The sequence below is a fragment of the Pygocentrus nattereri genome, chromosome 14 (assembly GCF_015220715.1).
Source record: "Pygocentrus nattereri isolate fPygNat1 chromosome 14, fPygNat1.pri, whole genome shotgun sequence".
Taxonomy (NCBI): domain Eukaryota; kingdom Metazoa; phylum Chordata; class Actinopteri; order Characiformes; family Serrasalmidae; genus Pygocentrus; species Pygocentrus nattereri.
This window is the reverse complement of record NC_051224.1, coordinates 15,615,263-15,639,424: the sequence shown is the minus strand read 5'-3', so window position 1 is coordinate 15,639,424 and position 24,162 is coordinate 15,615,263. Positions and strand designations below refer to the sequence as shown.

The following is a 24,162-nucleotide window of genomic DNA, read 5'->3' as shown; positions in this document are numbered from 1 at the left end:
GCAATTATCTAATATGGAAACAGTAAGTTCACCTCTACATATAAGTGAAATTGAAATCAGGTGCATCTGATCAGGCACTAATATTTAGAACAGTGTAAGAGAACATGTTGGAGGAACCTGTCTCATGCCTATATCAAAAGAGCTCTCAGAGGCCTTCAGAAAGACGACTGTGCGAGTCTACATACCTGTGAGCGTCGGAAGGGCTTTAAGATTTCTAAAATATTGGAAATCTATCATTCATGTAGAAGAACATTTACAAGCAGAGAAGTTTTATAAGCAGTGCCAAGTTGTCCAGAGCAGATTGCAAATTAAACCTGGGAGCAGACTATAACATGCTAAAAGAGGTCTCTAAAACCAGTGCTGTCTAAAAAGACCATCAGGGCAAGAATACATTTTGTTATTAAATATTTTAGGAAGAACCAGGACCTGGACATTCGAGTCAAGAGCTGTCAGACCACACTACTAGAAGCCAGGTTTGGTGAAAACCAAAGACAGAATTTGATCAGAAGAACCTCATACCAACTGTAAAGCACTGAGGTGAAAAGGTTTGGGGTTTGGGGCTGCTCTGCTGCCTCAGGGCCCGGCCAACTTGCCCTCATACAATCGACTATCAATTCTCTTTCATATCAGAGAGTGCCTGAGGAGAATGTGAGGCCATCTGTTAAAACATCGAGGTTGAAGAAATTGACCTTCCAACAGGATAATGATCCTAGACATACAAGTAAATCCACCAAGGAATGGCTCAAAAAGGAAGACATAGAGGTTTGCTGAATGGCCTAGTCAAAGCCCAGATCTAAATCTTACTGAAATGCTGTGGGGAGGATTAATAACAAGCTGTACATGCATCAGACCCTCAAACATTGCATCAGTAAAAGAATTCTGCATGAAGGTGTGGACAAAAAGTGACATCCAATATATGTCAGAAAGTGGTACACAATGTCTACATAACTGTAGGAAATGCCTACATAATGTTTCTGTCAAAGGGGCAATACCCGTTACTGAATGACATTTTTAATTTTTTTTTTTAATAAAATGCAATTGTTTTTGTTCTATTACATAAAAATTATCCATACAAATGGTTTAACTGGAGATCAAATACAGTCATAAAAGGAAACATTTCATGGGGTGTATTGGCGAAATTAAGTGATTCTAATCTAGATTCTGATAATCCTTGTGTGGGAACCTGGACCTTTACTTTGCATGACTGTCACTTGGAACTCTAGCCTACTGGAGCTATGCTAGTTATCTTTAAAGAGAACAAATATATAAATTTTGATTTCTTCCAAACATCGCTTAATCAAAACGTATGGAATTGTCCATGAATGTGGAGACCATAGATGAAAGGGTTAAACTTCTGAAAGTCTCAGTATCTACAGGCATTTGTTCCAAATCTCCACAAAACACAAAACCGAACCAAAACGTTTTAGGTGCATAGGAAGAACAAGGATTATTTGAAGCATTAAGTTGCTTTAGCCTTACCAAATATTTGTAAAATAATAATGCAGGCAACTGTATGCCCTGGTGGCAGTGCTGTAAACAGAGCCAGTTCACTTCTAAAAGGGTTCACATTTTCACATATAGCAACAACAAAGGCTACCATCTCACAAATTATTAACAGTCCTAAGGAAGCAGTAGCCTGGCCACCTTTCTACCCGCTTACACAACCTTGCAGTTAGAGGCCATAAAGAATAAGTGAAATAGTTTTTACAATATATGCAATAGATACAGCTCAGAATGATTTAACTGAAACTTATAATTGCATTTGCTTTGTAAAATGCCATCTATTAGTATCTGATTAGAATATGAAGCTTAACTACAGTCTTAAGAAAGTTCTTTATTTATAATATATTCTTTTACTTTTAGGTCTTCATCATTTAGTTGCTTTTAATATAGTTATACTGAATGACGGCAGGCTTTTTTCTTGAGATGAGCGGTATTTAATATAAATTTCACTGTAACATATGCCTAACAGATATGTTGGTATGGGTTTATCATATATTAACTGCAACAGAAAACTCTTCATTAAAACACTGTAATACATTGCAAGCAAAAGGAATTAAACACCTCATATGACCCAGTTTAAGACTTGCTATTTTATATTGTTGATCCAGGGTTGGCCTGGGAAAGTGCAACTAGACCTGGGGATACACTGTAGGCACAGTGAACTTCGGTCTACACGTCCACACTCACGGAGGAACTAGAGAGAATGGGGAGTGATTTAGCGGGATGTAGTAAATGACTGCTCAAGATGCACCGCTACATCTACACATTCAGCTTCTCAGAATACAATCTTTTAAAAACAAGACAACGTAATGTAAATATTAGCCAACATGGAGCAGGAACTTAAATTTAATGTGTTCTATTTTAAATCTCTTTGTTCTATATGAACACTATGAACAAAGCTGTGCCATTTAGGTTACTTAACGGAGTTCATCATCACAGTCATAACAAAAACTCACGCCTCTGAAGTGCGAACCAGAGGCAGGCAGAGTAGCCTAAATCCATACTTATGTAACCCTATTGTTACTCGTGCCTAATAATGAAGTAAAAGTTATTTTGTCAATTTTGCCCCAATTTATTTTTTGTCAATTCCACTCATTTGCTAGGTCTCCCTGAAACACACAATGCTACCATGCAGGGAGGGTGAAAGCTCATGCTTCCTCTGACACGAAGTGGCACACTGGACAGCTCAGCATGCACGGAGGAGAATGCTAACTGCCAATGCTGTTACATCAGCTTACAGACACCAGTATTGGATAGCAGCATGTTGAGTGACCTGGGGACATGGGGATACTGAGGCCGTCCAACCCACTCAGAGAGAGACACGCGATAATATGCTTTCTTGGACTCCTGGCCACCAATGGCTGTGGTGTAAAAGTGCCTTTCTAAAACACTACTTAAATAAGTGAAGTGACGTATGTTAGGCTCTATTATTCTTTTTTTGATGCAATCTTGGTGTAAAATAAAATGACAAACCTGGCTGTGGTGTAAAAGTGCCTTTCTAAAACACTACTTAAATAAGTGAAGTGACGTATGTTAGGCTCTATTATTCTTTTTTTGATGCAATCTTGGTGTAAAATAAAATGACAAACCTGTGGCCAACCACAATGCAGTACAGATGCTGTAACCAAAGGAACACAATGAAATTAAACACAACAGTGGAATTAGTATCTAAATGTTAAGGTCTGAATTGTAACAGAATAAAAAGTAAGTTATTACACCTCATTAATATATTTCGGTAAAAGTATTATGAATTGATTAATTAAGTTGACAAAGCACACATCAATTTACTAAAGCACAGCTTAGTCTGGAGCTTTTCTATTCGTACACTGATCATGAGGCTGGGAAACCAAAAGAATTGGAGATAAAGCGATTAGATATTTAAAGCGCTGTGCGACTTTTTCCAACATTGTTTAGACCTAATGATGCTTGGGTGCAAAGAAACTAGTCTCGCCTACTTTATTCCCTCACTTCCCTTACGTGAAGGCTGCCATCTACAGGCCAAAGTGAGCACAGTCAGAGTAACTAGGATCAAATTCAGTGAGGTCCTATGTGACCTCCATCGCATAGTGAATAGTATTACACCAACCCTCCAGTTTCTCCTTCACCAAATAATTACTCCTTTTTGTACCCACCCATAACTGTTATGCACCTTTTCCTCTCATTTGTTTCTTCTCTGTGCTACTGCTCTTTCATTCACTAATTTGACTCCTTTCCTGTTTATTTATTTAACCATTTAACTATTTATGTTTATGCCGGTTTTAAGCTGTTGGCTGTAAGCAAGTGAGTGTTTCAGATTGATTTTAGTTCACTGAAAAAGCACACATTAAACGTTATAACACCAAACCCCAGAAAACGGGAGCCAAAAATAGTCTAATATGCTGATTTCTTATTAATGTTAGCTACGCTGCTATAGCATCAGTATACTGGTTCACAGCACTTGCTCGTGCTGGCTGTAGTATGTTATGAGTAGGTAATACAGCTTCAATTTCTCATATAATCTCTAAAATAACGAGCCTGCAGCCTAAACCAGCAGCTGCTGGAGCAAGACTAAAGCATGCTGGATTACCAAGCGACCTTAGCAGCCCAAACAAATAATGACACATAGGAGTTCTTAATGTGTTGACTGCACTCATAAACGCTTAGCTAGACACATGATGAGCACAGCGATTATGATGGCCTGTAGCCTGTGTGCTGCATACCTGAACATCTCAAGAAGTTACTCTGGCCCAGGGCGGCGTGGCATCCCCGGCCAGGTGTCTGCAGACCACTGTCGTCGTGTCGTCATTTTGGAGGCGGCTCCATGCTTTTATGCCCGTATTAGGACCTCCGGGTCTAAGCTGCATTTCTCTATGGCCAGAATGAATTGGGTTTTTGGGTATCGCACCGTGTTAAAGTAACATGTTCAGAACCCGATCCGTTTTGTCCTGTGAACTTTCAACGCGGGCGCACTGAATTCACGCCATGTGAATTTTGTCAGTGTAGATTTGCGTGTACAGACTGAAGGCAGATGAAAAGAAGTCTGTCAGAATATCCTAATCATTGTTTCAGTGCTGGTAACATGTCCTGAGGACATTTTCTCGGGACATTCGCCAGCTTTTTGTTGGACTTTTCCCGTTCCACCTTAAATGGCGCAGCAGTCACGTTCTGAGCTATTTCCGCTGAGTAATATTAACTTATTTAGTTTCACAGAACCGACAGGTCAGTATGTTGTCTCGTGCTGATGTTTGTGACAGTCACAGCTGCTGCACTATTTAAGGTGGAACGGGAACGTTCGGAAAATAAGCAGCGAAAGAAGAAGCTAAATTCAGCCTCGTAGTTTTAACACAGGTGGTAATTTTGATAAGGGGCTTTATTCTGTTAAGGAGGTTTCTTACGACTCTACTAGAACATATGCGCTACGGTAGAACATTTCGATAAAGCAGGATTTTTCCATTCTGGCCGTAGAGAAATGAAGCTTAGCCGAGGGCTACAGAATGACGCAGGGCTACAGTGGTCAGTGGCCGAGCCACAGCTGTTTGAGATCAGCTAAGAGTCACCTCCAGATTTACAAGATTTAGCCTCCCTAAAGCACAGCTTTATAACAATAACAAGTGACACAACTCAGGAACTTTTTTTTGTTTGTTTGTTTTTTTTTCTCGCTCAAGTATGACACAGTTGTAGCTGAATGTGTGTTTCGGTGTTTCACACTTTATAAAAGCACAGCTTAACATAAGGCATACAAAAATTAAATATACACAAATGGAATGACATCACATAATGGGCACAGATACGGTAAACATCCCACAGGATAACATGGTTGTTCACACAGTTGCACTGGCTAATTATTACTGTATTGTAAACATTGTGCACAATACTATGGCACACATCATCTTTATGAATACCACTGTCCAAAATAGTTATTTATTGTTATTTTTATGTATAGCAACATATTTATGTACAGCAACTCTCAAAAATAGTGCACTACATTCTGATTTTCCCAACACTTTTAACTCCAACACAGACATTTAAACACAAAATAAAGCTCCTGCCCACCTCTAGACTAGGTTTATTATTGCACTAATACTCGCTAATGGCAAACTGTTAGCTAGAGATGGCAGCAAAGGCTGCAGAAAGGTCATACTAATCTAAAGAGAGAGAGTTCAATCAAATATTCTTCAAAAGCTACATGCCTTGTTCTGATGAACTGTTCCATCATGTTAAAACTACTTCTTACGCTAATTACGCTATTTGACTGAGCTCTCTTCTCAACTGGAGAGCACTAAGTGAGGTTTATGGATGTTATGATGTCTGAACATTTTTTCAGCTACTGTATCGACACTACAGGGATATAAAGACAACACATTTACCACAGTTTGACTTACAGGCGGCACGAGACACAAACACTAACACATTCACAAGTAGTTTAGGGCTTTTCACGGATATTAACACACTCCACAGAAATGACACAACCACCCCCTCACCCCTGGCGTACACCTGGAGGTCAGAGGTCAAAGCAGAGGGTGAAGTTGCTAGTGATGGGCTGCATGGCATGGTTTCCACGGTTACATGGACATATGCTCAGGCAGGACGTAGGAGATGTCGTCCCACGGGTGGCGGTACAGACCCTGTTTTAGACGCTTCTGATCCAAATAGTGGCCTGTGAAAGGAGGGAGAAAGAAAGTAGGGAGGGAAAAATGAATAAAGAAAGAAAGAAAAAGAAATGGGGAGAAAAAAATGAAGACAGAAAGAAAGAAAAGGGGAGAGAAAAATTAAGAAAGAAAAAACGAGAGAAAATGAAGTATAAGGAAAGAAAGAAAGAAACCGAGAGAAAATTAAGGAAAAAGAAAGAAAGAAAACAGAGAGAAAATGAAAAAACAAAGAAAGAAAACGGAGAGAAAAAGAAAAAGAATAGGGAGAAACATGAAGAAAAAAAAATGGAGAAACACAAATAGAAGACAAACAGAAATAAAAAAATATTTTGAGAGAAAGAGATAAAGCGCATGAGAGAGAAAACAGGAGGAAGGAAGAGATAGTGATACAAATAAAGAAAGGAGGAAAAAAGAAAGGAGAAAACGAGAGTATAAATTGTTTAAGAGTTCAAATTGGTTTAAAAGTCTCAGCTGCAAGTTTGGGACACACTCAGATTAACAATGCACAAACAATTTATCTATGAGCTCAATTAGTTGAAGTAAAACTGTATAGTTTTATAGTAGAAACTCCTATTTCTCCCTGAACCAAAGAGCATGAGAACATCAGATAAATACACAACCACAAACATCGCAAACACTGACCAATAAAGCCCATGCTGCGTCCCAAAACGAAGATTCCATTCAGGGCACCAATCTCCACAAACTCATCAGCCTCGTCCCTGTAAAACAAGAGTGAGTCTTTTTCACACATACAGTTCTGTGCAGGTGTTTGACAGCAGTGAAGTAATTAGAGGGTTAGTATGAATGCAAGTCAGTATCAAAATCCCACAATGACTGATGCATCAGCCAACTGGCTAAAAACTACTACAATTCCCCTGAAATTATGGTGAGGGCTCCTGTGAGCCAAAACATTACCAGGAAACACATTGATTACGTAAATATCACACTAGATGCTGACATCTTATGTTTTAAAACATTAGCACAGCATATTGACAACAAGAAGCAAACAGGAGGATGTCACGTCTTGTGTAATGGGATTATTGGAAATATAAAGAAAAATAAATGTTAATGGGCTGCAAGTGTGAATGATGCAAAGTCCATTATCATAATCATATGCTGTGTGTATGTGTATGTGTGTGTGTGTGTGTGTGTGTGAGAGAGAGAAAAAGAATGCAAGGCCCTGTTCATACTTGGCACTAACATGTGTCCTCGATGATCCAATCATAAGTGGACAGTAGTAAATACCAGAGTGAACAGGGTACAAAGGGTCTTGGAGACACAGAGTGATCCGATCTCTCAAACCATCTTTAGGGACTCATATGACCACATAATATTTATAATATGAATGCTGTCTTTAACAGTGGTGAAGGACCATCTTCATCAACTGCGTCATCATAGCAGACATGAAAGCAGCTGTACGGCTTAATTTTTAACTCTTTTAGTGGTTCAGGTGGTCTTAACGTTTGTAACAGTCCTTCATTTACACAAACATGGAGTTGCAGTACATTTCTGTCTGACACCAAATGCAGATAGAGAATGGTGAGTAAATGTAGGTGGTACCCTTCCTTACCGATCACAAAACCAGGTCACCGAGGAAGTATTCAAGACCCATGGAAATGGCAGATGTTGCAGCTACATCTGTAGCAGTGGCTGTGTTTACATGCAAAGACTTTTGCCAATCTGACTCATCCATCGGATTGCTAGATGGAGAAGTGTGATTCGTCACTCCAGAGAACATGGCTCCACTGCTCTAGAGTCCAGCGGCGGCACTTTACACCAATGCATTTGCATTGCGCTTGGTGTTCTTGAGCTAATCTGAAGGCCACATTAGGTTTGGAGGTTGCGATTGACTCTGCAGAAAGTTGGTGACCTCTGCACACTATGCGCCGAGTTGCTGTCGTTCCCAATCACTTCCACTATGTTATAATACCACTGACAGTTGACTACGGAATATTTAGTAGCGAGGAAATTTCACAACTGGTACCATGCTGGAATTCACTGAGCTCCTGAGAGTGACCCGTTCTTTCACTGTTTGTAGAGGCAGTCTGCAGGCCTAGGTGCTTTGTTTTATACCGCTGTGGCCATGAAAGTGATTGCAACACCTGAATTCAATGATTTGGATGGGTGAGTGAATACTTTTGGCAATATAGTGTTAAGACTGAAGTGTTTATATGCTCACTCTACTCAACAGTCTCATGGAAAATCTCCATTTACATGCACACTACAAGATCAGATCCAATGATGCACATGCATAAGGTACCTCTTAGTGTGGACATGACGACAAGCATCACTTGAGAACCAGTCAGAGTGAGACAAGTTTCCATCTAGCACACTTGTGTTTTTAATTGCTTTAAAATTATTGCAGAAAAATGTCCTTCACATGTATTAAGGAAGCGGCAAGAGAAAGACGTTGTGTTCTGAGACACATAAGCTGGACGTATTCTATTCTTATTGAGCTATTAGTTGGATTATTAATGGATTATTAGGCTGCATGTAGACGTGGCTAATGTCCACTTATTATTAGATCTCTCTGGGCAGAGGTTAAAACCAAGTGTGAACAGAGCCCAAAAGAGAGAGAGATCAGTGAACATGTGTATGCTCTTCTCCAGTCCTCATACACACCTTGTGAAACCTCCACACGTCCTCAGCAGATCCACAAAGGCCACACCAATAAAACCATCTACATTCAAAATGAGGTTTGGTTTCTGAGAAAAACAGAGACCCAAATATATTGTTAGTGAATAGCATGCTTTTCATCATCAACCACAACAGACTGTGATTCACACACATTGTACCTTAGAAGTGGTGATTTTTTCTACTTCCAGTGCATAGTCCAGTAGTTGGCTGGAGGTGAAGTGCTGCTTCACAAAGTCCTTCAGGATCTGCACCCTCATATCAGGGTTATTGATCTGAGACACAAACCACACAAAAATAACCATGTGCAGAAATCCAGCTTTGATGTAAATGTAAGGATATATTGTGGAATTTCTGAATCATTGATTAATGATTTCTAAATTCATTCAATATTTTAACAGAAATAGGATTTTAATTAAAATTGTATCTCAAATTAAGATCACACTGGGTGTTGTCCTTTTTTTTATTTTAAAACCCAGAACAGATCATGGTGAAATGAACAATGGGTTCTTTAAAAATTGTTGCAATCGATAATGATAGAACAAGAGTCTATCATGGAAGTACATTGGCCTGGGCATTATTGTGATTATTAAGTCACAATAAGCTATTAGACGTTTATCATGGATATTGTTAATACTTAACAAAAACAAAAAAACTTCCTAACTGCATATTCAATCACAAAGAATAATGTGTCCTGTTTATTTGTCTTTAGTGCAACGTAGTGTGTGAAATGCTAATAGTTTTTGACAAAATATATTAATTGTGGCACTACTTTATCTGTGCCAACTTATGTGATGTCAGAAAAAAAAAATATTGTGACATTGTTTATTGTAAAAGTATCATGATCTTATATTTTTGCTCTGACGCCCAGCTCTATGTGTAGCAATGCTTTTTTAGGTTGAGTGAGCGAAGGAAAGCAGAGTGCAGGGTGAGGTGTGAAATTAGCAACCACAGTACAGAAAGGGAAGCTAGTTGCCATGACAGCAGAGATCAAAGCTGCAGCAGTGGTCTCATGTGGGTTTGTGCTTACTCACAGATTTGACTCTGTGTCCAATGCCCATGATTAGTTTGCCGTCTTTCTTCATCTTGTTGACGAACTCCATAGGCAACATTCCACTATCAAATGCCTTACTGAACTGCTTAGCAGCAGCATCCAGAGCACCGCCAAATCGATCCCCCTGAACACAAACACATAATAATAATAATAATAATAATAATAATAATAATAATACAACTCTAAATGACTCAAATTCCACATCTGTTTCAAATGTGCACAGTTTTCTCTTAAGTCCACTTAATATTTGTGTCTGCTTACTAAAAACAGTCATAATTGACTGAAAATACTAAAAATAGTCACCATTTTCAACCTCTCTTTAATCCTTACAATTAAACATGCTTTTGCCAGGCTGTTGGCTGGATATTTTTGGTTGGTGGACTATTCCCAGTACAGCAGTCATACTGAGGTGTTTAAAAACTCCAGCAGCACTGCTGTGTCTGATCCACTCAGACCAGCACAACACACTAACCTACTACCACCATGTCAGTGTTACTGCAGTGCTGAGAATGTTCCACCATTCAAATAGTACCTTCTCTGTGGTGGTCCTGTGGGGTCCTGACCTTTTAAAGAACAGGGTAAAGGGGGCTAACAAAGTATGTAAAAAAAACCATGGACTACAGTCTGTAATTGTAGAACAACAAAATGCACCTACATAGAACGCCGAGCTAATAAAATTGACAATGAGTGTAGATACAAGACAGTGTACTTAATAAAGTGGTTGGTCAGGGTAAGTATGTACGCATGGGGTGGAGAGTGAACATGAGTGAATATGTTATGAAACCCATCCCACATTAAACAACTGAACTGAAGTAAAATCATTACAAGTGAATGCTGCTGAAACTGGTCTTACGATAGTGAGCAGGCCGGATGTAAGACTGGAGATGAGGTCTTTGCCAGCGCGGGCACACACGATGGTGTTATGAGCTCCAGACACCGCAGGGCCATGATCCGCAGTCACCATCAGACACATCTCTATGAACTGACATGCGTATCGTGGAAGCCTGTACCACACAAGGAGATATGTATTTGATGATATAGATAAGTAGACAGATATGTGGTAGATAAGACAGAAAGACACCAGACATTCCTCGTGTACACATCTGATGATGCTGATACATTAACATTTACAAAATGTAAACACTGAAAATTAGAATTACAGATGAAATAACATTTACTTGTTTGAAGTTACAAATTCAGTGAAATTACTAACATGTAGCCCTTTTTTAAGCACAGTACCCCAGGGTCTCCTAAATGTTCTGCTGAGTCCAAAAATATGTCATCAAATGTCAGTTAAAATATTGGCCAAGTCTAAACATCTGTCCAATGTTTGTTTTTTATGTAATTGCCTTCCTGACACATATTTCATTCCGATATGATCATGCATCCCTAATTCACTGATACCCAAGAGGACGTTTGAGAGCTACAGTAGCAAAAGAACACAGACCGTAATTAATACACAAATTCCACAGCAATATCACATGCACACTCACCTCCTCTGGAACCAGAGCAGTCCCAGAGTGCCCCCCAGACCGATCTCTGACTTAAAGACCTCTGTGATGGGCATTCCAGCATAGATCAGCTCCTGACCCCTCTCATCACAGATACTGGTCATGAAGGATGCCGGCTTACGAATCAGACCTAACTCCTTTATACACAGAAAGAAAGAAAGAAAGAAAGAAAGAAAGAAAGAAAGAAAGAAAGAAAGAAAGAAAGAAAGAAAGAAAGAAAGAAAGAAGGAGAGAGACCGAGAGATACACACAGAGAAAGAGAGAATAAGACATCACATAATACTAATGTTTATTAATATTCATGTTTATTAATATTTATACATATTGTGAAATTGGGGCACATTTTAAACTGTATGTTTAACTCACACTAAACTCTGTACATAAATAGAAATTGTGTGCTTAAGTTTGCAGTAAAATATTTAAGTTTGTTCCCTATTACTTTCACTTCAAAATATGTCATTTGACAAAGACTGTTTCAACTTTTAAATATTAAATTCAAGACAGAATCTCCTGAAGATTCTCTACTTGCCTCAGGTATGTTAAATTACTAATTTGTATGGAGTTAAAACTGCTCAATGTAAGAGATTGGTATCAACAAAGTATCAATCTTCTTGTCAAATAATACCTTACAGCAAGAGGACATCACTGAAGAATTATTGGTTTAATTTGATGTCAAAGAACACTTTGCACTAAACTGGTTTTAACTGTTAAATACAAGATTAGATATACATATTAATGCAAAATATCTAGTATGTGGGTATGGAAAAAGTTCAATAATGAAAGGGCTCACCCTTGCCCTATACTCACCCTTGCCCAAGAGTAATCCATCGGTACAGTGGGAGGGGGAACTTCCTTAGCAGGCACAATCACACCTCGGCTCACCAGGTCATCATAAACTGACCTAGAACATGCAAACACAATAGTAAACAGAAAACAGTAACAGGATAATCATGTTCTAAATTTTAATGTACGTTAATGTAACAAGACTTTATATAAATAAGTAATGTTGGACCATTTTTGTTTGTCCACTCTTCAAATGTTTACACAGTGTAAAGGGCAGCCGACAAATTGTGTAAAAGATCAGAAAAAAATGAAACTAAAAGCTTCTTATATCACAGTAATAATACGTTAGCATTTAAGTATTGTAAGCCTTACTTGATGACCTCTCCCAGTTCATCAAAGCTCCTGGGAACGAAGGCTCCAGCCTCTTTTAGTGCCTTGTTTTTGGCCACTGCAGTCTCAGAGGCCTGATTAGCACATGCTCCAGCATGGCCAAACTGCACCTGCACACAAAACAAGGCCAAAACGGGTCAAGGATCTCTTTCATAACCAGAAAGCAACTCCCTCAGCTCACTCCAGTTACTGAATCAGTCAAAAATAACCCACTCTTCCCTCTGAAGAGGCACACAAACCTCAGAGGCGAACATGGTAGCACAGGTGCCGATACACCAGCAGACAACAGGCTTAGTGATCCTCCTGTCTTTAATGCCCTGACAAATCTTATACTCCTCTGTGCCACCAATCTAGAAAGAAAGATAGGAAAGAAAAAGAAAAAAGGAAATGAAAAAATAAAAAGAAAAAAAGTAAGAGAAGTGAGTGAAAGAAGCAGCATGAATGAATGTTATTATTAGTGCCTTACTTTGGATTTTGCAAGGCTTAAAGGGCCCATATCAAGGAAATTAATTCCTTCACTTGTTTTAGATAAAGGATCTTAAATCAGGCATAAAGAACAAAACAAAAAAATGCATAAAATGTACAATATGCAGGAAAAAGTGATATGTCGTGAGCAATCTAGTGCAAGAGGACATTACAGAAGTCTCACCTCTCCCAGCACAACAATCATCTTCACCTCTGGTGTATCCTGATACCTCAACACATGATCTATAAACACTGAGCCGGGGTACCTGCGACACAAAACAACAGTTTAATCACATACATACTGCACAAACACTCAAGTACATGAACACAAACTTTACATGCACATATACAGTATTGTGCAAGTCATGGCCACCCTTTATTATTGGCTATTAAGTACTTTTCCCATTGTCATGAATAAGCAGAAAACATATTTAAGAGAAAAGTACACAACAGCATCCAACACTAACTATATTCTCAATCAATTACGTTTGTGCTTCTACTGTCACTTTAACTCTTCCATCCTTTTGATCTTAAACCCCTTGAGTCCTCCCAAGGAAAGCTGCTTGCAGAGATCTCCCTGACATTATGTTCCCCTTCAAACTGCCTCACATGTGCATCTAACAAGGCAAAAGGAGATATTTCTAAGGAGATAAGACTTAAGATAATCCACTTGTATAAAGAAATGGGAAGGTCAAAGGAAAGTAAGTGAAAACCACTGACACTGACAAAAGGAAACTTGTACTCAATTGCTTATTAACTGAAAACCAAAATGAGAGGGTGGTCTCTGATTTTTGCAATGTACATATATACACTGGCCTTCCGCCCGAAGACTGCTGGGATAGGCTCCAGCTCCCCCCCGCGACCCTGACGGAGAAGCGGCTTAGAAAATGGATGGATGGATGGATATATACACTGTAGACATACATACACACCTGTCTCCCCCAATGGCGACGCCCTCAAACACTCCATCTGTGGTGCGGGAGATGATGTTGTTGAGCTCGTTGGACATGCCCCCGGAGCGAGAGACATAGGCTACGCTGCCTGGACGGTACAGCTTGGATGCCAAAATGTTGTCTAGCATTCCGCCTGTATTACCAATCTTAAAACAGCCAGGCTTTATACCCCCCACCTAAAACACATACAGACACAGACATACAGAAGGGCATCAACATTAATACAACCCTCCTCCACTGACAGACTACACAACATGTACTTAGCATTTATTAAAAGTATTTGGTGTATGCAGATAAAAGACACAGACATTCAAACATTATATGTGACATAAAATGAATGGTGGTGTTTGTGCTCTACCGTTGCTGGCCCAATGACAGTCACACCCTTCTCATCTGCTTTCTTAATGATCTTGCGGGTCAGTGCCTCTGGAATGCCCTCCGCTATAATTGCAATTGTGAGAATCTGCAAAAACACACACATGCATCCCATCAAAAATAAAAACAATCAAAGTAGCACAGAATTCACACCTATTGCATTCAATTTTGCAATAGAAGCTATAACTTTAGAGCTTTACAGGAGAAGAGAAAATGTTAGATTCTTTAAAGTTTATTAACTTTTAGCAAGCAATTTATAAATGCCATATTAAATAGAAACATACACTATATAGCCTATATAAAGTATGTGGACACCCCACAGTTTCTGCCTCTTATATGTAAAAATTAAACACATAGCCATGCAATCTCCATAGACAAACATTGGCAGTAGAATGGGTTGTGCTGAGATCTCGGTGATTTTGAATGTGGCACTGCCTTTGCTGCATCACTCACTGCAGAGTTCAGCACAAAAAATTCCATTTATAAAGAAATATGAACAATGTAGTAATATTGATCTGAATTCACAATAACCACGTAAATACAAGTAAATAGTCACATTTAAAAATTGCAGCTGCTTAAACACTGCAGTAGAAATTTAAAAATACTTTTAGTGCATCATCTACAGCTCTGACTCTCTCCTGAAATGGTCTGGTTTTATCTGAATGCAAGATTCACGGAAATATTTGACATTCTTGCACCAGTCAAATGTTTAAAAAAAAAAAACTTGCATACTGATAAAAATGTGTGGATGAAAGATAAAGTACACCAGGTCAAGAGACATTGCCATAAATCAGAGCACTTATAGAGGAAAACTAAACTACAAGTACATTATAATATTCTCAAAGAGCAGATCTTCACCTACAAGAACACAAAAATACAGACAGTCATACCTCTCTAGTGTAATTAACAGACACAAAGAAAACGCAAAGCTTTTTATCCACCACAGAGTGACTGATTAACCCTAACTTTTCTGTTTAATTTCAAGGCAATTTATCTTTTAAAATAGAGTTTGTAATCAATTTTCAAAATAAAATAACCTTAATAAGACAGAGCATTGCACAGCGAGCTGAAAGAAGTTCTAATAACCTCTCTGATCTTCAGCAATAACATCTTCCTCTGTTATCAATGATCAGGAGCTTACAGCTGTTACAAATAAATTAAGTTTGTCCACGTTATCTTCACTCTGTTCCTACGTCAGCTTATGCTTTTCTCTTTGTATATATTACCTCTAGGTGATATCATTAAGAAACATAATATCAATTATGTGGGGTGTCATCGGCCTGTAAATCACTTTGGGCTGCCACCTTTATGAAAAATGCTCTGTAGGTTATCATGATTATTACGAATCATAATGATTTCTTATCGCAGTAATGCTGACCTTATTAATTGCTATCTAATCATTTAGTAAGAATTTAGAAGCAGACCTACAAGCAGTGCTTTCCAAATGTTCTTAGCTCTAATGTAAGTTAATGTATAAGATTTATTTCCAAATACATTGAGCATTTCTGTTGGTCCAATCATCACGAAATACTCACACAATGTACCGTGCTACTTAGAAATAAGCTAATGATGTTGATATGACATGTGTTGCCTTGGTATGGTACAGTAAATTACTATATTCTTGGTGGCATGGTGCTCAGACCTGTGGGTACTGTAATGTTTCCATGGTGCTGTCATACGCTGAGCGCAGAGAGGCGAAGCTGATGAGCACATCCACTTCTGGGTGTTTCTTCATGGCATCTGACATGTTCTTGTAAACTGGCAGCAAAATCTCCTTATGACCCCAATAAAACTTCTGCTTATGGTCTCCACTACAGGAAGAAACATACAGAAAATTCACAACAGGAAGTTTGCATGCACACAGAATTACTGTTTTCAATCATATAAAACCAACTTTGTTGCAAATCCATGCATAAAGTATTAAACTATTAGTAGGAAGGAATAATTTTCACTTTTCAATTAGAAGCTGTAGATGGTTCCACGATAATAGCTGAGCTGTACAGTATTGAGGGAGGAAATTTAACCTCTTTTCTTCAAGCATCTTAGTGACCATTCTCCCAGTTGGACCAAGCGGTTTTTGTACAATAGCCCATATTTATTAAGTCTTTCAAAGTAAGAACAATGATCTAAGATCAGGTTTCATCAGTTCACGTAATTCTTTTTAGTGTTATATAAAAACTCTAGGCTGATCTCAGCCTGGCATTCGTACCGTGAGGAGTTGGATAAATATGGGCCAATGTGAGTATATGAATTGTAGGCTTTGTCCATATATGATGTCAAATGTACAGTGTGTCAAATGTACATTTTTATTTCTAAAAATGCTTAGGAGCAATGCTCAGCTTAAAATTTGATGTAGAACTGTGGTCACACTCTTCCTCAGAATCTGTTTATTTATGTTTATTTATATGACAAATACTATCATATAGAAAATATAGAAATACAATGTTTCCATTTTCTGTTTTTGGATGTGCTAAAGTTGTGCAAATGTAATGGTTAAGTGTAAAGCAAACTGTGACTAAGCATCCGGTGCACAGCAGAATGATACAGTTATTATGAAAAAGTGCTTCTCAACCAAAACACACACACACACACACACACACACACACACACACAGATAATAAATAACATCAGTAAAAATGGTGAAAATCTTGAAAAATGCTGTCTAAAACAGCTTTAAGCACATAACTCTGAATGGAGTCTTGTGTGACAGTGTAGATTGTGGCTGTAAGGGTTATTAGAGTGAGCGAAAAGCTAAACAGCTATGAATAACATGTAGAACAGCTTCCTTCCTCTTTCTACTCTACAGCTGAAACTAATCAGCATAATCTGCCACATAGGTTCTGTGGGTTTGCACGTGCTTGCTCTGCTGACTACTCAGTTTGAATTAGTCATGAAGAGAGTGCATGCAATAAAAGCTGCTCACCACAAGAAAATACCAACCATAAACCACTTGAAGGCATAGTTCAGCAAAAAAAGCTCCTTTCCCACACTCAGGTATGCTTTTTTTTTTATTTGCACAATGTAGCCAATAAGCAAAGACATGCCTGGTCCAGTGCACAACTAATTAAACAATGTTTAGATATCAAGCATGTCTTGGAAGTCCGATTATACTTGGGATAAGGAGAAATTGTGGAAATTACATTTGAACATTAATTGTGAACAGAATGAGCTGGTGGCCTACGTGAAGGGGTAGACCATGGCTGCCACGGAGGGCTCTTTGCGAGAGCACACATAGTCAAAGTCCAACATTCCCTGCACCGCCCGCGTCTGCATGCCCCACACGATGGCCTTTGTGTGCTTGCTGAAAAGAGTGGTAGCTTTCGCTGCAGAGACAAAAGAGGGAAAAAGGACCAGAGAAACATGAATCATGGGTAGGTATGATATAGGATGGGATTTTTTTGTTTGTTTGTTTCAAAAGAAATGTCCTGAACAGACCATAGAGAGCAGTATAAAAAGGCACTCATGACCGCAAATATTCTATTAATCTTATGATTAATTCATTAATCATAAAATACTGCACATAAGCTAGCACAACATGCAATATCTTTCAAAACATGATTACAACAAACGCAACTACAAGAACAAGTAAAGGTTTACAAACAGACCTGATATCGATTGGCCAATAACGTGTGATGATGCACCAATAATTACTTAAAGTTTTGTTGACAGCACCACTGGGTCTTGAACTCATAAGTCCCAATAATAGGGCCACATCTTTTGTTATAACACACATGTTTGTGTGATACGTTTTGCGTGTTAAGAATATTGGGTATCTACTGGAGAATAAAATTAAAACCTAATGTATACATTTTACAATTATATAAATCTATACTATTATTGGTTATTATTATTGGCTAATATTATTGGTTATCAATTTTTTTTTACATTTTTTCACACAGAAAATTAACAAAATGTGTCATTTGACCAGATCTGTTCAAACTTTTGCATATGACTGTAGAGATCTGAAAACAGTAAACGTGAAAGGAAAAGGTTCCAAACAACTTTTCAAATATCCTTAGAAAGTCAGTGCTGTCCAGCTATACTCAACAACCACCGTTATCACAACAGCAACAGTATGAGGACACCAAGATTGTTACTTGGACCAATTCCCTTAGTGGCCTGTAGGGGGAGCGCAAACCCTGATTTAATACTGCATGCACATCTGTTGATGTTCTTGTGTGTGCACTGCATCTGTGTATGCATCTAACCTGGTGGAATTCCTGGTCTGGCCTTTTCTACAGAAGCAACCCCTTCTGTACTGTTCACCCCAGAGAAAGATGCAGTTCTGCTTGAGCTGGGGGTCTGAGAAACAGACAGACACACAGAAAGAGAGACAAAAAAGAATGAGAAAGATACACAACAGTAAATGAAGTTCCAGATGAAAACAAGGTAAAGAGGGAGAAAGAGATGAAAACCGACAAGCTAAAGCAGACGCTACACTTGGCTACATTTCAAACAGTTCTAATATTCAATATAATATTCAAATATAATATTCAATAGCCAATGTTTTGACTGTGAGCCCTTTTTCATCTAAACACTGGTGTGTTCAATGTGACTGAGCAGCTATAATGCTTACAGTCTACTTTCCGTGAGTGGCGTGTACTAGATGCACATTACTAAAAGCAGATCATTGTTCACTCACAAGTCTTGGCTGGTTGAGAACGAAACTGTTGTTTCAGATTTTCAACTGTGTAAGCAGCATATTCAGAACCGAAAAGGAAAGGCTATTAAACGGTTATTTCATATAAGTAGTCCACAAGAAAAGGAAAGCACAAAATGAGTTAACAGTGCATCTCACTATGAACATTAAATGATTTCACTGCAGAATATTAAAGTAAGTGGTAGCCAAATCAACATGGAGATCAATGTCACAATAAACCAACATTAAACACAAATGCATTTAGCTGGCATACTGGCACTGAAACGTTCATCGGTAACTTAGTATATCTTACCCAAATTATGTAGCTGATCAATATCGAATCAAATTTGACCTATGTGCTCTGATTAGTACATCACAATGCTCCATATGGGCAAAATACAATACTCCGATTAAAATGCTATATATTGCAATTGCAAACTAGCTTCTAACATATTCTAACATATTGATGTTATGTGGTTAGGGGCTGTCCTGCACTAATAATTCTGCCATGTATATTGTTACAGAACAATATACGTGTAGCCCTACTAAGTACCGTGATTCTACAGTAATGTGCACAATAACATTGTTTTGTTCAGCCAGTTTTTGACCATGCATCATTTGGGGCACCAACTCAGAAATCTTTTAAAAAAGGAAATGAAAGAAAGAGGAACAGAAACAATAAGAATGCACTTCACTGAACAGCGCTGCTCAACTGGCATCTAATGGCATGCTGCAGGCTACACGAAGCTTTACTGCCAACACAGTGGCTTTTCAAACTGAGGCCTTCTGAAAACGACTGCCCCCTGAGGGCAGCACTGTTCTGAAGTGTAGAGATGTAGTAGTGCCAGTTGTGATGGAAGGCTTTGTACACATCAGTTCAGACATATGTTAGCTTTGCCTGAACCCAACATGTCACAAAGAAGAATCGTCTTTGGACTTCATCAAATTAAAAGCAAATTGTGTAAATTTAGTACACAAAAAGATCCATATGTAGTGCCTACACACATGCTACAGCATGCAAAGAAATTGTAGACAATTGTATTCTTTCCATTTTGTGCCAACACTTTGAGGAAGACCCTTTCCTGTGGCACAAATGTCTACAAACACACTCCAAAATCTCACAGAAAGACTTTCCAGAGAATGGAAGCTGAGCTACAAAGAGGGGGTCAACTCCAAATGAATGCCCATGGTTTTGGCATAAAACATTCAACAAGCTCAAATAGGTGTGATGGGCAGGTGGTCACATACTTTTGGCCATTAAGTATATATGGCAAGCAGAGCTGATAAAATGGGCAATGAGTGTAAATATGAGGTAGGTGTGCTTAATAAAGTGGCCAGTGATTGCATGGAAATACATATATGAGCAATACATATGAGAGGTGTCCTATTGATTCAGAACATTGTTCTGCATATGTACAAAAACAAACAACACACCGAAGAGTTGCCACTGGTGTTCAGCAGGAAGTTGGCAGTGTGGGCAGCGACTCGTGGCTGGGTGGCAATTGGCCGATGGCCCAGAGCCATTCCAACGATGGCAGTCATGTGGGTCTCGGTGCCAAAGACATGGATGGGGATGCCCGTGGTTTTGCCTAATCACACACACACACACACACACACACACACACACACACACACACACACACACACACACACACACACACACACACACACACACACACACACACACACAAATCTCTGTCACAGGAGCACACAAAAACTGAATTAAACAACTCAGTCTGAGTTTGGCACTGTTGGGTGTTATTGGTGGTAGGTATTCTACAAGCAGATTTTCTCCAAGTAGGTTACCAAGTAGTAATCTTGCTCTTGTGGCCACACAAATACATATGCACTGCATTTATGTCCTGTGAATAACTTTACAATGTCCACTAAATGGCAGAAGTACCAGAATTCTGCTCTTTTGAAGTGAACTGTCGCTCCTAATTGTGGGTAAAGTGTATGTAAGCAGTCTCTCATCATTCACAAAGCTGATGTGGCTCCTCCCACCCACACAGCTTTAAGTATTCAATCTGTTTGTGTTTGAGTCAGAGGAACTGACCGAGAACCAAACGAAAGCTAACCAAAAATACATAGCTGAGCTATCAAGCTAGCTTATCTGTCTGCCTGTTATCAGTCTCTATCTGCTCGTCCATTTGAGCATATTCTAGATCCACAGCCAACAGAAAACTGAAAAAGAACAGTCCTTAAGATGTCATCACATATAAGGCTTTTTTTGTGAGAGGGCACAGCAGGGTCTACAATACCACCTGCATATGTAGAAGCCATTTCAATCATTTCTCTTTTCACTTGGGCTGCTGTATTTAGCTCTGCTTCAGAGGAGTGTTAGACTGAGGGCTGTTAATGAAACACGCTCATCGTAATATTATGCCATGCTCAGACAGATCTCAGATGGGCCTGACAAAGTTTTTCAATGCTGTCTTTCATTATATCTGTATCTTGTTTCTACCATTAAAACTTTGCAGTATGTTTAAGGCAGCACTCAGTTTTAGTATTTTTTTTAATATCGCTATTGTTGGAAGAAAACCTTGTATCTCCAAATTAGAACTTTACAGGAGAAAGAAAAAAAACATACTGTAGTTTTAATGCAAGTCAAAGGAACCAGACATCTTTCCAAGTCATTTTGGGCTGTTTCTTTCGCTCCATTCATTCATGAAATTTACACACAATGTAAAGAGCAACAGGTCCTTTGAAATTATGTCAAAAACTGAAAAATGACAAAAATGGAGATATGAGGTTTTCTTCCGACAGCAGCAATATGTTTGCTGGGACTTAAAGGTCCTGCTACTAATCTTGGTCTGTGAAATACTTTCCAGTTTAGAACATCACAATGCTGGATGCTCTCTTTCTTGCACATGGACACCACATTTGCACACACATTGACGTACCCACTTCTCCCATTACTCTCAGACCTTCCTGGTAGTTTGGGCCACCACGTCGCACAAAGATGGTGACCTCATGCTCCTTCAGAGGCTCCTGATAGTCTCTGATTGCCCTGACAATACCCTACACACACACACACACACACACACACACACACACACTTAAGAAACTTTGCACACAATACACATAATGATACTTCAGGCTTCATATCTGCAGTTTTCCATTCTATACCTTAAATGTTGCGGCTACATTTGTGAAGTTAGCGATGCTTCCTCCAATGATCAACACCTTCCCTACAGGAAAAAGCACACATTACAGTTTTTCACTCCGTTTACAACATGGGATGCTGTGAATGTGGATTTGGTAGGTAGGGGCATATCCAAGGGATGGTCATCAGCCTCACATGAAGCATGGCCATCCTTCTGGCCTCCTTAGTTTAACAAAGTGAGGCCGTTAGCTATTATCAATGAAGGAGTGATTTCAGAATAGTGTTTCCATCTACCCCATGTGAATGGTTACGATTCATAGTGAAAAATGAGTCTAGTTCAAAATCAGTTACAAGTCTGATTACGCTGCACTCAGTAAAACAAATCTTGCTACTGGCTACTTCACAGACACATACGTAACCAACAAACAGACAGACGTGAATGAAAGCTAAAAATGTTGCTTTTTTGCTTAATGAAGCAGTTAACACTGGCTTAAGACAAAGGAAAATACAACAAAGCAACTAAACAAATCTGTACATCAATACACGAACATTTTTTGTGCTACATTTCACGCTGTGCATACATAACTAACAGAAAATTTAAAAAAAATGTAAAGCAGAGATTAGAAATGGGATAGGGACTAAACGAAACAATATTTTTCACAGAAAACAGGAAAACAACAAGAAAATGTATTTTAAAATGAAGCTATAATTTTAAATAAAATAATAATAAAATAATAAAATAATTTAATTAATTAATATAACCCTTAATTTATATAACCCTTTTCATGCTGGTGGCAGCTCAAAGTGCTTTACAGGCAGGTGATAAACAGTAATACAAGACATTTTGAGTACTAATTTCAAAATCATAAGAAAATGGCAGATCAAATTAAAAGAAAAATACCACAATACAGACTTTTAACTTTTAAAAGTTTCTTGAAAGTGTGCACTGAGGTGGACTGTCTAATAAAAGGTGGAAAAGGTGGAAAAGGTAATTACCACAGTTCTGTCCTTAGTTTGTCTTACTTTTGACAATAATTGTGTACAAAAGTTTAGAACATTAAGCACAGAATTATGTAAATTTAATACTTGTCTTTTATGTAAGACCTGACATACGAACAGGCGAACCTTATTATTTGCTCTTTAGGTTTGTTTTTTTCTAGTAGTTTGCCACCCCAATAAATCACAGGGTCTACACTGGCCATCACACTGAAAAAGGTAAATACACAAGTAAAATGGATTTGTACCACATCAATCCCATAATGGTTACACAGCATATGGTGCTATTTCATGCTGTTGACATTAGGACGTACCATTGGGGTGTTTCTCTCGAGTCATGAGAGACAGGATGGTCTTGGCGTAGTCATAAGTCTGCTGTTCACTTGGAGCACCAGAATACTCTCCGTAATTGGCTAGCTCATTGACTCCGCCCAGGTCACAGATTGTATCACTATGGAGACAGAAAAAAGTACCAATTTAAACAAAGTTTTAACAGCAAAAACAGTGAAAATCATCTCTCTGATCTCCTCAAATTCCAATACTTCAACTTTGTCATTCCAGCTACATATAGAGTATCCAGGCCACAGCACACCAAACACCACCATGCTAATAGTCGCAGTTGTTTATAGCACATCAAGAAAATGAACATATAAACTAAATGAACCAGAACACACAGGATCACTGGTGTGACTCAACAATAAAATATTTCTGTTTGTCTGTGTTTGTTGGGTCAGTGTGCTCTGGCTAGAGGTGGGCAAAATGGTTGGTATAGTGTAGTGGGTAACACCTCTGCCTTCTACACTGTAGACTGGGGTTCAATTCCTGCCTTGGCATACACCCTATACTATACCAATAAGAGTCCTTGGGCAAGACACACTACCTATGAAACACTACCTATGACTGCCTGTGTAAAATGATCAAATTGTAAGTTGCTCTGGATAAGAGTGTCTGCCAAATGCTGTAAATGCTATATGATCATTAAAATACATATTAGATATTGTAATTCACTTTTATGGGCCTATTGCAGACACTGTCAGAATCAAAGAGGACAAAGAAAACATGTCTGCAAACAAAATATTGCAGATCAATGCATGATATGATGCTATTCTTCCACAGCTGCACAGT

General features: G+C 38.6%; 1 protein-coding gene across 1 annotated transcript in view; it reads right to left on the bottom strand.

Moving 5' to 3' along the window:
• Positions 1 to 5,070: 5,070 nt before the first annotated feature.
• Positions 5,071 to 24,162, bottom strand: part of aclya (ATP citrate lyase a) — a 39,033-nt gene continuing 19,941 nt past the window's right edge. Inside the window, exons 9-28 of the mRNA XM_017721218.2 lie at positions 23,352 to 23,488; positions 22,065 to 22,126; positions 21,839 to 21,956; positions 20,370 to 20,524; positions 18,505 to 18,598; positions 17,478 to 17,619; positions 15,939 to 16,107; positions 14,280 to 14,384; positions 13,901 to 14,097; positions 13,153 to 13,234; positions 12,743 to 12,853; positions 12,486 to 12,613; positions 12,138 to 12,231; positions 11,313 to 11,467; positions 10,673 to 10,823; positions 9,800 to 9,943; positions 8,927 to 9,040; positions 8,754 to 8,836; positions 6,774 to 6,850; positions 5,071 to 6,139 (exon numbers count right to left, since the gene is read on the bottom strand). Of these exons, the coding sequence (XP_017576707.1) occupies positions 6,045 to 6,139; positions 6,774 to 6,850; positions 8,754 to 8,836; positions 8,927 to 9,040; positions 9,800 to 9,943; positions 10,673 to 10,823; positions 11,313 to 11,467; positions 12,138 to 12,231; positions 12,486 to 12,613; positions 12,743 to 12,853; positions 13,153 to 13,234; positions 13,901 to 14,097; positions 14,280 to 14,384; positions 15,939 to 16,107; positions 17,478 to 17,619; positions 18,505 to 18,598; positions 20,370 to 20,524; positions 21,839 to 21,956; positions 22,065 to 22,126; positions 23,352 to 23,488 (2,413 nt within the window). The 3' untranslated portion in view covers positions 5,071 to 6,044. The remainder of the gene's footprint in view (positions 6,140 to 6,773; positions 6,851 to 8,753; positions 8,837 to 8,926; positions 9,041 to 9,799; positions 9,944 to 10,672; positions 10,824 to 11,312; positions 11,468 to 12,137; positions 12,232 to 12,485; positions 12,614 to 12,742; positions 12,854 to 13,152; positions 13,235 to 13,900; positions 14,098 to 14,279; positions 14,385 to 15,938; positions 16,108 to 17,477; positions 17,620 to 18,504; positions 18,599 to 20,369; positions 20,525 to 21,838; positions 21,957 to 22,064; positions 22,127 to 23,351; positions 23,489 to 24,162) is intronic.